The sequence below is a fragment of the Vulpes vulpes genome, chromosome 16 (genome assembly GCF_048418805.1).
Source record: "Vulpes vulpes isolate BD-2025 chromosome 16, VulVul3, whole genome shotgun sequence".
Classification (NCBI taxonomy): Eukaryota; Metazoa; Chordata; class Mammalia; order Carnivora; family Canidae; genus Vulpes; species Vulpes vulpes.
The window spans coordinates 72,137,768-72,152,899 of record NC_132795.1 but is presented as its reverse complement, the minus strand read 5'-3'; the positions used below and the strand labels follow the sequence as shown (position 1 = coordinate 72,152,899).

Genomic DNA, 15,132 nt, shown 5'->3' with positions numbered 1-15,132 from the left:
AGCCACTAATCTGCTTTCAGTCTGGATTTGCCTGTTGTGGATATTTCATACGAATGGAATCTTAAAATATGTGTTTTATGCTTGGATTCTTTTATTTAGTTTTCAAGGGGTATTCATATATCAGTAATTCATTCATTTTATATGAATATAACTGAGTAATATTCCATTGTAGGGTTATATCACATTCTGTTTATTCATTCATCAGTTGTTGGACATTTGGGTTCTTTCTATCTTTTGCTTATTTTGAATTAGAGCTGCTATGAATATTCATGCCCAAATATTTTTATTAATACTTTTTCAGTTCTTTGGATTATATCTAGGGGTCAAATTGCTGGGTCATATGGTAGTTCTATGTTTAATTTATTGAGGAACCACCAAACTGTTTCCCACAGTGGCTGTACCATTCTATATTTCCACCAGCAATGGGTTTCAATTTCTCCATGTTTTCATTGGTATTTATTATTGTCTATCTTTTCTATGATAGCAATCCTAGTGCATGTGAAGTGATTGCTATTATAGTTTTTGTTTCCATTTCCCTAATAACTGAGGATGAGTATCTTTTCATGTCCTTATTGACCACTGGTATACCTTCTTTGGAGAAATGCCAATTCAAGTGCCCATTTTTAAACTGAGTTGTTTTTTGTTGTCAGGTTCTGAAAATTCTTTATTTTTCTAGATACTAACACTCATCAGATACATGATTTGCAAATATTTTCTCCTATTATTTGGGTTATCTTTCACTTTCTCCTATTATTTGTGTCTTTTAATGTGCAAAGATATTAATTCTGAAGTCCAATTTATCTATTTGTGTTGCTATTTGTTATTTCATATGTAAGAAATCATTGTAAAAATCCAAGATTATGAAGATTTGTCTCTATGTTTTCTTCAAAGAATTTTATAAGTTAGCACTTAAATTTGGGTATATGATCCCTTTTGAGTTAATTTTTGTATGTGGTGTGTAAGGGTCCAGCTACACTCTTTTGCCTATGGTTATCCAAGTGTCTCAGCATCACTGCTGAAGAGAGTGTTCTTTCTCCATTGAGTGGTCTTGGCACCTTTGTCAAAAATCAATTGACTATAGATGTATGAGTTTATTTCTGGACTTTCACTTCTATTCCATTCATCCATATGTCTATCCTTATGGCAGTACTACACTATTTTGATTACTGCAGCTTTGCAGTAACTTTTGAAATTGGGAAATGTGGATCCTCCAACTTTGTTCTTGTTCAAGATTGTTTAGGCTATTCTGAGTCCCTTGCAATTCGATATAAATTTTAAGATTGCCTTTTCCATTTCTGAAAAAGGAAAAAAAACCCCACCATTGGATTTTGATAAGAATTATATTTAAACTGAAGATGGTGTGGGGGAATATTGCCATCTTAACAATATTAAGCTTTCTAATCCATGAATGTGGGAAATATTTTTACTTATTTAGGTTTTCTTTAATTTATTTCAGCAATATTGCATGGTAGGAAATGACACTTATGTTGACTTAATGTATGAAGTGAGAGGGGAAGGAAGTGACCTGAGATCGCATGTGGGCACAGGGCTCAGGCATCAAACATGGTAGCCGGTGACACTACCATAGAGAACAGAGGCAGAGAATGCAAGGGGCAGACATTGTGGAATTTAGTTTAGGTGTATTGAATGAGACCCAGCACCTATGAGATATTTAACTTGGAGAGTTAACAATCTTCTTTTAAAACACCCTTACTTCCGCAAGAGTGGATGCTGTATTAAATATGACATTTCAAAGCTGAGAGCCCCTTTTCAGATTTTTTTTGTCATCAAGAAAATAATATGTTTGTATAGTTTTTGCATTGTATATTTTATTGCTTCAGGCAGTTTCTACCATATCAATAGGCTATTATATATTTATCTCAAGTGATTAGAATCTCACTTAAAAGGATATGTGTTCTTAAATATTACCATAAGAAAAAAATCCTTTCTTTGAGTCTTAACATAGAATACAGTTGCAGTTTCCCAGCCTTTGGATAATGTTGACCCATTCATACTTTTGCATATAATTTTCCTTTAAATATTCTATAATTAACAGCACAAGTCAAGCACAGTATACTTGTAATCAAGTATGGAAATATTTTCTCGCATACTTCATTCCTATTCTCTCATGCTCCTCTCCCCCACATACAGCCCTCCACATACAACGTATGTTAAATGCAAATGACAGGTGACACTCAGCTCTTTGTCAGCTCTTCTAGGAGGTACATAGACTAAAATGGAATGCTGTGGTGACCTAGTGCTTAGGTCATTGCATTACCTACCAAAGGGTAATTTTGCATATTTATCAGTATATTACTTAGTGTTAGCAAGAACAACTTTTTTGTATACTATTCTCTAAAATGTTTATAAAAGGACATCTTATTTTAAATTATTCTATTTTTAGGGCAGCCCCGGTGGCGCAGCGGTTTAGCGCTGCCTGCAGCCCAGGGCGTGATCCTGGAGACCCTGGATCAAGTCCCATGTCAGGCTCTCTGTATGATGCCTGCTTCTCTCTCTGCCTGTGTTTCTGCCTCTCTCTCTCTCTCTCTCTCTGTCTCTATGAATAAATAAAATCTTAAAAAAATATTAAAAAACTAAATTATTCTATTTTTAAAATGAATCTATAATAACTGTCTTGAACTAGTTGAGTAAACCTCAAGGTTTTTAAAAATCAAACTAAAGTGAATATATAGCATGAATTCATTATACAATATCAGAGTGCTAATGATTACACAAGACTTCAAACAGAGGACTCTCCTACTGTAGTGATACTGCATAGTAACTATATAAGATGAGAAACTGTCTAAACTTCATATGAATATTATTAATGACAGGACTTTCTTTTTAATTAAAATGGCAAGAATACAAATACCTCATATCAATCAGTAAAATACAGTAGTGTACAGGCTTTAATATCAACATTAAATCAAAGCCTATGGAAAGAAAAGGTAAAAGATTTAGGAAATTTTAGGAGGAATAAGAAAACATCACTAAACTTGTTACTCTACATTACAGACACCTGTCACGGGCAAAAAAAATAAAATGGCAATTAAGTTGATTGCAGTACTTTAATATTTTAAAGAAAACTTATTAAAATACAGATTTTTTTTTAAAAAAATCTTACATTCTTAACAAATATAGCATCACCTACCTTTCTAAATATGGTAGGGGTAAACACAATTGCAGAAAATGTATATTAATTAGTGGTACAATACTATGGGTTTAAAAACTCTGACAGACTCCTACTATCTGCTGTTTAAAATCGGATTATGGCCTGGAAATTATGTCAGGTTGGTTCCAAAATGGAATATTGGGTCCCAGGCCAGTAATGGTAAACTGTGCCTATTTTGGCACAACTTCTCCAGCAATGAAAGCATAAATCACAAAGAAAAAATTTAACCAACCAATTATTTGAGATATCAAGAAAGGAAAGGAAATCAGTTTTGTAAAAACACTTTTCCCTCTTTTTATAAGCTTCTTTATTTACTCGGGATAGTTAACATAACAGTGTTCAATAGTGAAGTAAGCAGATTTTACACTCACTATTACTGCATGGGTAGAAAGAGCCATATGCATTTTGTTTCTATAAGTCATCTCAGATCACTGCGATATGGCACATGAGAACAGAGATTCAGAGGCACAAAGTTAATAAATACATTTAACATTGTCAAGCATTCAAAAGATAAATGCAATCATATAGCAAAAAAAAAAATCAGTTTGTAACTTTGACCTTTCCCAAGGATGTGAAGAATCTTTTCATGTGTCAGAAATCTCTATAGCAAAGATTCCTATGAGAGAGAAAAAAACTGCAGATTAATATATTTAATGCAAAGATTTCACCAATATTAAAAAATGTATTTTAACATTACTTTGGCAATACTTAAAATTTTTTCCCAGCCTCTGTGAAGGAAAATATATACAATATATCTTTTTCATTCAGCTTTCGCAAAATTTGATACACCCATAACATGAAATAATATTCAACAATAAAAATGAATGAATTATTTTTTTCTTTAAAAATTTTTATTTAAATTCAATTTAGTTAACATATAGTGTAGTATTAGTTTCAGGGGTGCAATTTAGTGATTGATCAGCTGCATATAACACCCAGTGCTCATTCTATCAAGCCCTTCTTAATGCCCACTACCCAGTGACCCCATCCCCCCATGCACTGCCCCTCCAGCAACCCTCAGTTTGTTCCCTATAGTTAAGAGTCCCTTATGATTGATACATACAACAACTTGGATGGATCTCATGGGCATTGTGCTAAATTTAAAAAGCCAGTCTCAAAATGTTACATGCTATGTGTGATTCCATTTTTATAACATTCTAAAATGACAGAATTAAAGATATGGAGAACAAATTAGTGTTTGCTAGGGAGAAGGAGGGAAGGGAGGGCTGTAACTATAAAAAGGTATCATATGAGGGGAGAAGTTTCTTGGTGCTGATGAACAATATAGTATAGCATCTTTCTTGTAATTGTGGTATATGTGTGTTGTGTAGAAAACTGCACACACATACATATGGGTGCATATAAAAATGAATGAAATCTGAATAAGGCCTATGGCCTAGTTAATCATATTGTAGTGATATCAATTTCCTGGTTTGTAAGATATTGCCATTGGGAAGTTGGGGTAAGGATATCTGGGATTGTCTGTACTATTTTTGCAACCACCTATGAGACTGTAGTAATCCCAAAATAAAAAGTATAACAAAGCAAACAAAACCGTGGTACAGACATACAAGGAAATACTGCTCAGCAGTTAAAAGGAACATGCAACATCTGATCCATACAACAACCTGGATATATCTCAAATATATTGTGCTGCATGAGAGTCAGCCACTAGAGGCTATATGCATGATTCCATTTATATAGCAACCTTGAAAAGGTAAAACTATAGGGGCAGTGAACAGATCAGTAGTTAGGGAAAATAAATTAAAGTACATTGATTATTGTCTAGATAATAGGTGGCAATCAAAATATACCATTTAAAACTAACAGCAAAAGGTTAAGTAAGAAAAAGGGAATTAATGGCACTATTAAAATTATTAATAGAAATGTGACTAGTATAATAAATGCAGACCTTCCTGAATATCAAAAGAAATGACCAAAAGCAAATAGCCAAACTGAGAGATACAATGTCACATGATAAACACAGTTAACATAATATAACAGAGTTGAAACCAAATTTCACAGTCATATCAATAATGTGAAAAAATTTGAATCATTCATTATTTCAAAATGGCTCATAAAGCAAAACTTAAATCCATACTATAAATGAGAAAGATACTTAAAATGCAGTGACTCAGAAAAGCTAAAGATAAACAGATGGACAAAGATTTGCAAGGCAGATGGAGACAATAAGTACATGCAACTCTAATACTAAACAAAGTAGACATAGACACCCAGCCCTTCCCACCTTCAAAAAATTAAATGCATCAGTAAAGCACACTTCATAAAATCCACATCCCACAATGAAAATACAACAGTTCAGAATATCCATGCAACAAATAAAACACTAAACCACCTACATAAAATTTATAGGAGATATAAAAAGAAATAAAAAAATAATAATAGGAGATTTTTAAGCATCATTCTTAGTAAATCAGGTCAAGTGAACAAAACTTAAGCAACGACAAGGACCCCTGGATGGCTCAGTGGTTGAGCTTCTGCCTTTGGCTCAGGGCATGATTCTGCAGTTCCTGTATTGAGTCCCATATAGGGCTCCCTAGGGGGAGCCTACTTCTCCCTCTTCCTATGTCTCTGCCTCTCTCTGTGTATCTCTCATGAATAAACAAATAAAACATTTTTTTAAAAATTAAGCAATGACATAAAAAACTAAATGAAAGCAAAAAGGTAAATCTTTTAGAAATCTATACATATATTTCTTTTTTTATACATATATTTCTGATAAGAGAGAATATATCTTCTCTGATGCACATAAACTATCCACAAAAACTGAACATGTGTTGAAGTACAAAGAAAACATAGGTATTTTCCACAAAAAATATTATAAACAATACTCTCTAAACACAATGCAATAACACTATAAATTTAAAAATGAAATGGAAACACAAAAAGTTCTTCTTACTGAAAATTATAAGACTTTTACATCAAATAACTCTTAGGTAAAAGTGAAAACATAAATAGAAATTACAGAATTTCTAAAAAATCATGATAATGAAAACACTACATATCAGAATATGTGGGATACATTTAGAGCAATGATCACTGGAAAATTCATAGAAATAAATACTTACATCAATAAAAATTAAAGAATGGCAATAAATGAGTTAAATTCCTAACTTAATATACTAAGGGGAAAAATAACAAAGTAAATAAAGCATAGGAAGGAAATAATATAAACAAAACCAGAAACTAATAAGATAAAGAAAAATAAATCAATAAGTCAAAATGCTTGTTCTTTGTAGCAATGAACAAAGTAAACAATTCACTGGCTAAGGTAACCAAGAAACAGAAGAGGAAAGCACATATACACAATTTAAAAATGACTACGGGATATGACTATTGATGTAGAGGAAATTTAAAAATTCATAAGATAGAGCGTTGGTTACTTCTGTGCAAAGAAATTTAAAAACTTAGAAAGAGGCGGTTAAGTGTCTTGTGGCTTAGTTGGTTAAGTGTCTGCCTTCGGCTCAGGTCAAGATTCCAGGGTCCTGGGATAGAGCCCCACACTGGGCTCCCTGCTCAACAAGGAGTCTGCTTCTCCCTCTTCCTCTCCCCTGCTAGTACATGCTTTCTCTCTTTCTCAAATAAATAAATAAAATCTTTTTAAAAAAACTCTAAAAGAAATAATTTTTAGACAAATAGAGATAGAAAGCCTAAAACAATTTTTAAAAAACCAGAAAAATTTAACAAGGAAGTATACCTCACAAAAAAGAAGAACCAAGGCTGTGTGGCTTCACAGGTGAACCCAACCAAACCCTTAGAGATTAGATAATCACAAACTACATAAATTGTTTCAAAGCACAGTATATTAAAAACTCTCAAATTCCTTTTTTTGCAGCATATATAACATTGATATCTAAACTTGCTAAGAGAGTACAAAGAAAAAAATTATAGGCCAATATCATTGTGAATATTGATACACAAATCTAAAATAAAATATAAGTGAACATTAAGAATAGAATACACTAAGACCAAGGTTTATACCATAAATTCAAAGATGGTTCAATATCTGAAAACCTTTTCATATAATTCACATATTAATAGTTCTTTTTTTAGATTAATAGTTCTAAAGGGAAAAACCTTATCTCTATAGATGCTGAAAAAGCCCTTGAAAAAAATTAAACACTCATTCCTAATAAATCTTGATAGTATAAAAATGGATAGATATAATAAAACATTTATATCTCAGTCCTAAAGCCAGCATCTTACTTTTATTTGACAAACCCTAGAGGCATTCCACTTAAGGTCAGAATCAAAACAAGGATGCCTATTTTCTCCACTACTATTTATCATTATTCTGAAGATATCAGCTATTGCAATTAACTAGACAATGCAATTTGAGAGATAAAAAAAAAGGAGAAGAAGAAATAAAATGATCTCTTTTTTGCAGGTGACATGATAATATATCTGGACTCCCCTAAAGAATCTATGCCAAAACTTAATGAAAGAATAAAAAATTTTTAGCAAGGGCAGCCCTGGTGGCTCAGCGGTTTAGCGCCACCTTCAGTCCAGGGCGTGATCCTGGAGACCGGGATGGAGTCCCACATCGGGCTCCCTGCATGTAGCCTGCTTCTCCCTCTGCCTATGTCTCTGCCTCTCTCTCTCTCTCTCTGTCTCTCATGAATAAATAAATAAAATCTTAAAAAAAAATTTTAGCAAGATAACATGATGATAAATTAACATGCAAAAAGAGTATTTTTTAAGATAAAATGGGGAGAATAACCTAAAGATAAAATATTTAGGAATAAACTTAAGAATGTTCAAAACTGATAAAAAGAAAACTACAACTCATTCTTGAATGACACAAAGTGACTGAAAAAATGGAAAGACATCTCTCTTTTTTGGGTTAGGACAGCTCAACATTACTAAGATGTCAGTTATCCCCAAGTTAATTTATAAATTGAATGTGATGCTAATAAAAATTCCAACAGGCTTTTTAAGATGGAGCTAGACAAGCTGAACCTAAATTTTATGTGGAAAATAAACTCACATGAAATTAAGCAAATACTTAAAAGTAAGAGCTCTTATAGGCACTAGTCTATTGGTATGCTGGAACTGGCTCACAGCTGATTGTAAATATTCAGGAATTTTGTGACCTGGTGGTTAAACCTGCATGGTACTTTGAAACTGTGCAATGTATGTATAGAATTATAGAATCGTGTAATCACTGTATTATATACCTGAGACTAGGATAACAATGTATGTCAACTACACTTCAATAAAGAAGAAAGGAACAAGTAAACTAACTGGCCAGGAAACTGGCCACAGTGGACAGTTTACACCAATGAAATTGATAAATGCTACAAATAAGGGCTTTTCCCTCCCCTTCTTTGAAGAGCCAGTTAACCAGCCATCAGAATAGTCCTAAAAAATAAAAAATATGGAGCCTTTGTAATGTAAAGGAATATGGGGGACATGAGATGGAAGGCATTCAGGAGAAAGTAACAATTGTCTATTACTTTTTGCAGAGTTTTGACTTTAAAAGTATATGAATCTACATATTCAAAAATACAACTAAATCAAGGAAAAAACTAGGAAGGGGGAAAATAAAAATGAAAGCAAATTGAAGTAAAGGAATCCAATGTTATTTTAAATGCATATCATAATCACAGCAAAAGGGGAAAAAAGAAATTAATCCAAGTAATTTATAAACTTAGTATTTGACTATATACCCTCAAGATTTGGGCAAAGTAGTGCACAGGAATTACAAATGGATCATGAACTTTTAAGTGGTCTGTTTAATGTAGTGACATAGGTGGAGAAATTTTGAAGCTATTTTAAATGTATTCTGGGTAACTATGTGCATACTGTTGATAAACATGTTGATGTTGAACCAGGGTTCTCAACTGTAGAAGAAAGAACACACAAATACAAAATGGAAAAAGGGAAGGAGCAAATCTGGGAGGATAGTTAGGAACTGGAGATACTGGTTATGTTTTTAAAATGTGTATATGCATGTGTGTGAATGCACCTGTGTGCAAGGAGAGAGAGGGAACATATGCAAAAATGTGAGTACATAAGACAGCAGTTGTCTCTAACAGAGAGAAAACAAATGGGGTAAAACTTTAACAACAGTGAGTATGGGTAAAAGGTATACAGTCGTTTTCTGCATTAGTTTATTTTTATAACTTCTTTTAAGTTTGAATTTATTTCCAAATATAAATGCTTTTACAAAATTTGTGACATATAGGACTACATCTAAAATATTTTCCTCTGAAAAATAAACTATGTCCCTAAAGCATATTATGGTACTATAATAATTAATATTTTACTAATGAAAGCATATGGATAATTTAAGTTTTAGAATAAAGTCAGATTTTAAAAATATAATTTATATAAATATTAGATAGAATAAAGATCTTTCATTTTAGAAAATTTATATAAAACCAATGATTAAAATATTTTTATGTCTACGTACCTTACCATGTAATTGTGTTTAAATAGCACTATTAATGATAAATTAATTTGAACTTACTCCCTCAAATATGTACATTGCTATATGGTCCCCAGAGAATGGATCTTTGAACTACTTACTCTTCTAATGATCGATCTAGGCCTCGGTCAGGAGATCGATGGTGAGTACGTTCTGGTGAATGACATTTTGTATTTGGCTTTATTGTAGAACTCATATGATAAGCAGTACTTGAGTAATTCTGGCGGCGAAGTTCTTGTACAGCCCTCTCTCTGAAGCAAAATAGTGAGGCTTTTAAACTTTATATCCAGTGATATTATTAATACTGTCATAAAACTGTAGTTCGGTTCATACTTTAAAAGCTAAGCATCATGAAATTACCAGAATCTGTTGTTGTTATCTAAAAAACAATGTCTTCCAGATTTCCAAACATTGCATAAAGACAAATTTACCTTTCAAAGCGTTCCGTCCCTAGCTGTCGTTTGGTAATGTCTAAATCGGCTTCCAATTGTGTTACAACATTTCTGAACTGGGCCACGTCTCTACTCTGGATGGCCCTGTATAAAAAAGTGTGACAGTTGATTAAATTTAAAATATGGCTAGGACTTCTAGAGTACATTAAACCATGTTGGCCATGGTTCCTCAGCTGGAACAAAGCCAAACTGTGATTTTTATGGTTGTATTAGTACATCTAAAATATGCCAATTTTAGGTGTAGTAAATATGAAAGTAGTCTGCTTGAAAAGACTAAGCTGTCCCAGTCCCATCCAATTAGTTAAACCTTATCTGTTTCCCTATGTTTAGATGGGATAATATTACCTATTATCTATCTATATTATCTATTTTTAAAGTACTCTAAGGTATTATATGCAAAGTAGTATTATAACCAAATAATCAACATTATGATTAGTCCTATTATATATATTTATGAAATCAACCAAGTGTGTGTGTGTGTGTGTGTGTGTTTTATTCATGAGAGACACAGAGAGAGAGAGGTAGAGACATAGGCAGACAGAAGGAGAAGCAGGCTCTATGCAGGGAGCCTGACACAGGACTCGATCCCGGGACTCCAGGATCATGAGCTGGGCTGAAGGCAAACACTCAATCGCTGAGCCACCCAGGCGTCCCAAACCAAGTGTTTTGTATATACTTATAATGAAATTTGATTCATGCAATTTATAATGAAATTTGATATACAAACTGTTAAAAATGTAATATGTCTTCAATTTAACAGGATCCTCCTTAGGGACAAACAATGCCTCAAAAATCCTGTGATAAGGCACATTATCATAAGGAGGATGATGAAAGCAATGAATGCTGCTTGCACAGAACATTCTATCCTCTTTGCTTGCCTTCAGGACAGTACTGTTGACTGCTGAAATCTAAACTTTATAGAGATTAAGAACACAAAAGTTTATTATGCTTACCAGTTCTAAATGATTGTACTTACCAACCAGTCTAAAACACAATGTACCCCTAAAGGTGGGGGGCGGGGAGGTTGGGCATATCTCATTAGGGTAGATTTCCACCTAACAGCTTGAGCAAGTGATCCTGCAAAACCAGTTGAAAATATTACAAAATCCCAGCTACAGTGACTAAAAAGAATGACTCACAGCTGCCATAACCTGAAAACAGTTTCTCAAGGAAACTGGCCTTGGCTTTGTAGCCTTTGCTCAGTCAGGTGCTCCCAGGAATGACTAATTCCTGAGACCATGATTCCTATCCTTCCCCAGGTCCCGTGATCAGATGGGAGGGCAGAGTTGAAGCTGGTGTTATAGATGGGACACATAACAACAGAGACTAATAGTCCCCATCAGTTTTTGTGAGAGGTCACCAAATTTAATAATAAAACATTCACTATCCAGGCAGGCATTTCTGCCCAACCTTCTAGCCAATGGTCTTATAGTAAGATGCTAATGGTGCTAGGGATGCTTTAAAAAAACAAAACCAAAATCAGTGTCCTAAGGGTCTTTAGTATTCTATGGGAGTTCTTCCAGGTACCCAATATATACTTAACAGGTATATAAGGAAATACTGAGACAAGTCTAAAGTCTAGGCAGCAATACCAGGTGGGTCCATAAACAAAAATTATTCTGGTTTCGGAAGTGCTTATTTTTTTTCCAAAAACTTGCTGTAATATTTCTAAAAGGTAATATTTAAGGTCAGATATTCTATTATATCCAAAGCTCTGATGGTTAAATTTAACCATCAACAAAGATGGTTAACTTAAAAAATTTTTTTTTGGTTAACTTAAATTTAACTATCATCTTTGTTGATGGTTAAATTTAAGTTTAGGTAAATTTAGATAAACATATAATAGAAATGAGTACTATATCTTGGGCAAATCCCAATATTTCTGGTCCTCAGTTTAATGAATGGCAAAAGATGGGCACTAAATTGTCTAAATTCCAGCTTTAAAATTCTACTAACCTATAAAATTCTACTAACCTATCAACAATTTTAAAAATATGACTTTATGCTATTATATTGCTAATCAACTCACATTTTATTTTCTGCCAAACAAAGGTGTTCTTTAAGAAGCTGAATTTCAGATTCTTTTTCTTGAAGCGCTATCTGAGACTGATATTCTTTGTCTCGATTGGCCACCAGCAAAGCTTCTAGATTCTGCATGGAGATTCTCTCATTTGTCATCTGACTCCTGAGGAGTTCTATTTCAGAGCGAGCAGAATCTAACTCATTCTCCATCTGTACGATAATAGGAAGATATCTATATTTATTCCCATTTATTTAACTGATCTATTATCAGAGACTCATGAATTTCTGTATTATGTTATAAACCAACAACCTCTTTTAATTTCTTAATTAGAAATTATGTCCTTCTTACCAAACACACATATACACACAGTATCACTTTCTCCAACTCTCTAATCATATCAAAAATTCATAATTTATTAATAATTCCAAACTGCAAACAACTTCCATTTCTATCATTAATATTTCTTTATATATTTCTGCAAGACTGACATGACTTCTGCTTTGTCCTGAGTTAGGTGAGTTACAAACACCTAACTACCTTATAGAATATTATTGTACTTCATAGTTAAGGAAGATAAGGAATAAAATCATATTCCCCCTCTTGCATAAACCTGTGGTAAGCTTAATTTTTTGAAAGTTATCTTAGCCTCAAAAATGCTCTCTAAGCCAAATGTTTTTTCAAAAGGAGGATATTGCTATTTAGGAAAAAAAAGTATTCTTTATATCATAATTACACATTATAATAAGTTCTACATGTATTTAAAAAGTTAGACATGAAAAAAATAAAATTCTAAGAAAAGAGAATTTAATAAAAATGAAATTACTGGGGTAGGAGTGAGCACATAGGGGAAGAACTGTCTAGACTAGATAGTTAAAAATGATATATAACCAAATAAACTTATCAATAGTCAATGTAAACCTAAACTTACAAGGAAACAACTGAAAGAATATAAACTCAGTTTGTATGATGACAAGTAGTAATTACACTTGTGGTGAGCACAGCCTCATGTAGAACCTTGTTGAATCAATACATTGTACACTTGAAACTAATGCAACATTGTGTGTAAACCATACTCAAGTTTTTAAAAATTATTTATTTATTCTTAAAGATTTTATTTATTTATTCATGAGAGACACACAGAGAGAGAATGGCAGAGACAAAGGCAGAGGGAGAAGCAGGCTTTATGCAGGGAGCCCAACATCAATCCCGGGTCTTCAGGATCACACCTTGGCGGTGCTAAACTGCTCAGCCACCCATGCTGCCCTAAAAATAAATTTTTAAAGAAACTCAATAAATACAATGGTTAAATCTTGCTATCAAAAGGAACTCATATGAATTGATGAGAAATATGAACTAATGGTACAAACAGAAGATTTACAAAATACAACTCATTAGTAAACATACAGGGAAAAAAATTACCCCTACTAATACTTAAATGAATATAAATGAAACAAGATGTTCTTTTAGTCCAGGATTTCTTTATCTTGACACTACTGACCTTTTGGGTTGGATAATTATTTGGTCAAGGGATGTGTCTTATGCATTATAGGATATATGCTCTACTCATTAGAGATCAACAGCATCCTCCTACCCCATTTGGGACAATCAAAAATGTCTCCAGGGTGCCTTGGTGGCTTAGTCGGTTAAGTGTCTGATTTCATCTCAGGTCACCATTTTAGGGTTCTGGGATCAGAGCCCTGTGTCATGCTCCGTGCTCAGCAGGGAGTCAGCTTCTCTCTCTCTCTCTCTCTTCTGCCCCTCCCCCCACTTATGCATGCTCTCTCTCTCTCAAATAAATAAATAATCTTCTAAAAAACAAGTCTCTAGGCATTGCTAAATGGCCACATGGAAGCAAAATCTCTTTCACCTGAACCATGGTTATAGTTTATCAGATTGGCAAATTTCTTAGGGCATATTAACATTAAAATAAGCAAAGTAATTTCATACACTCTGCCAGCAGGAATACAAAATGGAGCATCACTTTTTTTGGCAATAGCTTTATTGGATTATAATTTACATACCACACAACTCACCCACTTAAAGGTACAATTCAACTGTTTTTTTTGTTTCTTTTTATTTAAATTCCAGTTAGTTAACACATAGTGAATATTAGTTTCAAGAGTAGAATTTAGTGATACATCACTTACATACAACACCCAGTACTCATCACAAGTGCCCTCCTTAATACCCAGCACTCATTTATACCATCTCCTGTCCACCTGCTCTCCAGCAACCCTTAGTTTGTTCTCTGTAGTTAAGAGTCTCTTCTATGGTTTACTCCCTCTCTTCTTTTTCTTTTCCCTTGTTCATCTGTTTTGTTTCTTAAATTCCACATAGGAGTAAAATCATATCATATTTGTTCTTTTCAAATTGACTTATATTTAGCTTAGCATAATACACTCTAGCTCCATCCACATCATTACAAATGGCAAGATTTTGTTCTCTTTTATGGCTGAGAAATAATGATGCAGAAAAAGTATTTGACAAAACACAACATCCTTTCTTGATAAACACCCTCCACAAAGCAGGGATAGAGGAAACATACCTCAACACCATAAAGGCCATATATGAAAGACCCACAGCTAATATCATCCTCCATGGGGAAAAACAGAGCTTTCCCCCTAAGGTCAGGAACACGACAGGGATGTCCACGCTCACCACTGTTGTTCAATATAGTACTGGAAATCCTTGCCTCAGCAATCAGACAACAAAGAAATAAAAGGCATCCAAATCAGCAAAGAGGAAGTCAAACTTTTGCTCTTTGCAGAAGACATGATATCTATATAGAAAACCCAAAAGACTCCACCAAAAAATTGCTATAACTAATACAGGAATTCACTAAAGTCATAGGATATAAAAATCTGTTGCATTTCTATAAATCAACAACAAAGCATCAGGAAGAGAAATCAAGGAAGCGATCCCATTTACCACTGCACCCAAAGCCATAAGATACCTAGGAATAAACCTAACCAAAAGTAAAAGATCTGTACTCTGAAAACTATAGAAAACTTATGAAAAAAATTGAAGACGACAC

The 15,132-nt window shown here is 33.4% G+C and overlaps 1 protein-coding gene across 7 annotated transcripts in view; it reads right to left on the bottom strand.

Annotated features, from left to right (window-relative positions):
- Positions 1–2,821: 2,821 nt before the first annotated feature.
- Positions 2,822–15,132, bottom strand: part of TSGA10 (testis specific 10) — a 128,629-nt gene continuing 116,318 nt past the window's right edge. For all 7 annotated transcript variants that reach the window (XM_072741326.1, XM_072741325.1, XM_072741329.1 and 4 more), the window contains 4 exons: positions 12,105–12,307; positions 10,055–10,159; positions 9,725–9,874; positions 2,822–3,788 (listed from right to left, as the gene is read on the bottom strand). In XM_072741326.1, the coding sequence (XP_072597427.1) occupies positions 3,764–3,788; positions 9,725–9,874; positions 10,055–10,159; positions 12,105–12,307 (483 nt within the window). In that variant the 3' untranslated portion in view covers positions 2,822–3,763. The remainder of the gene's footprint in view (positions 3,789–9,724; positions 9,875–10,054; positions 10,160–12,104; positions 12,308–15,132) is intronic.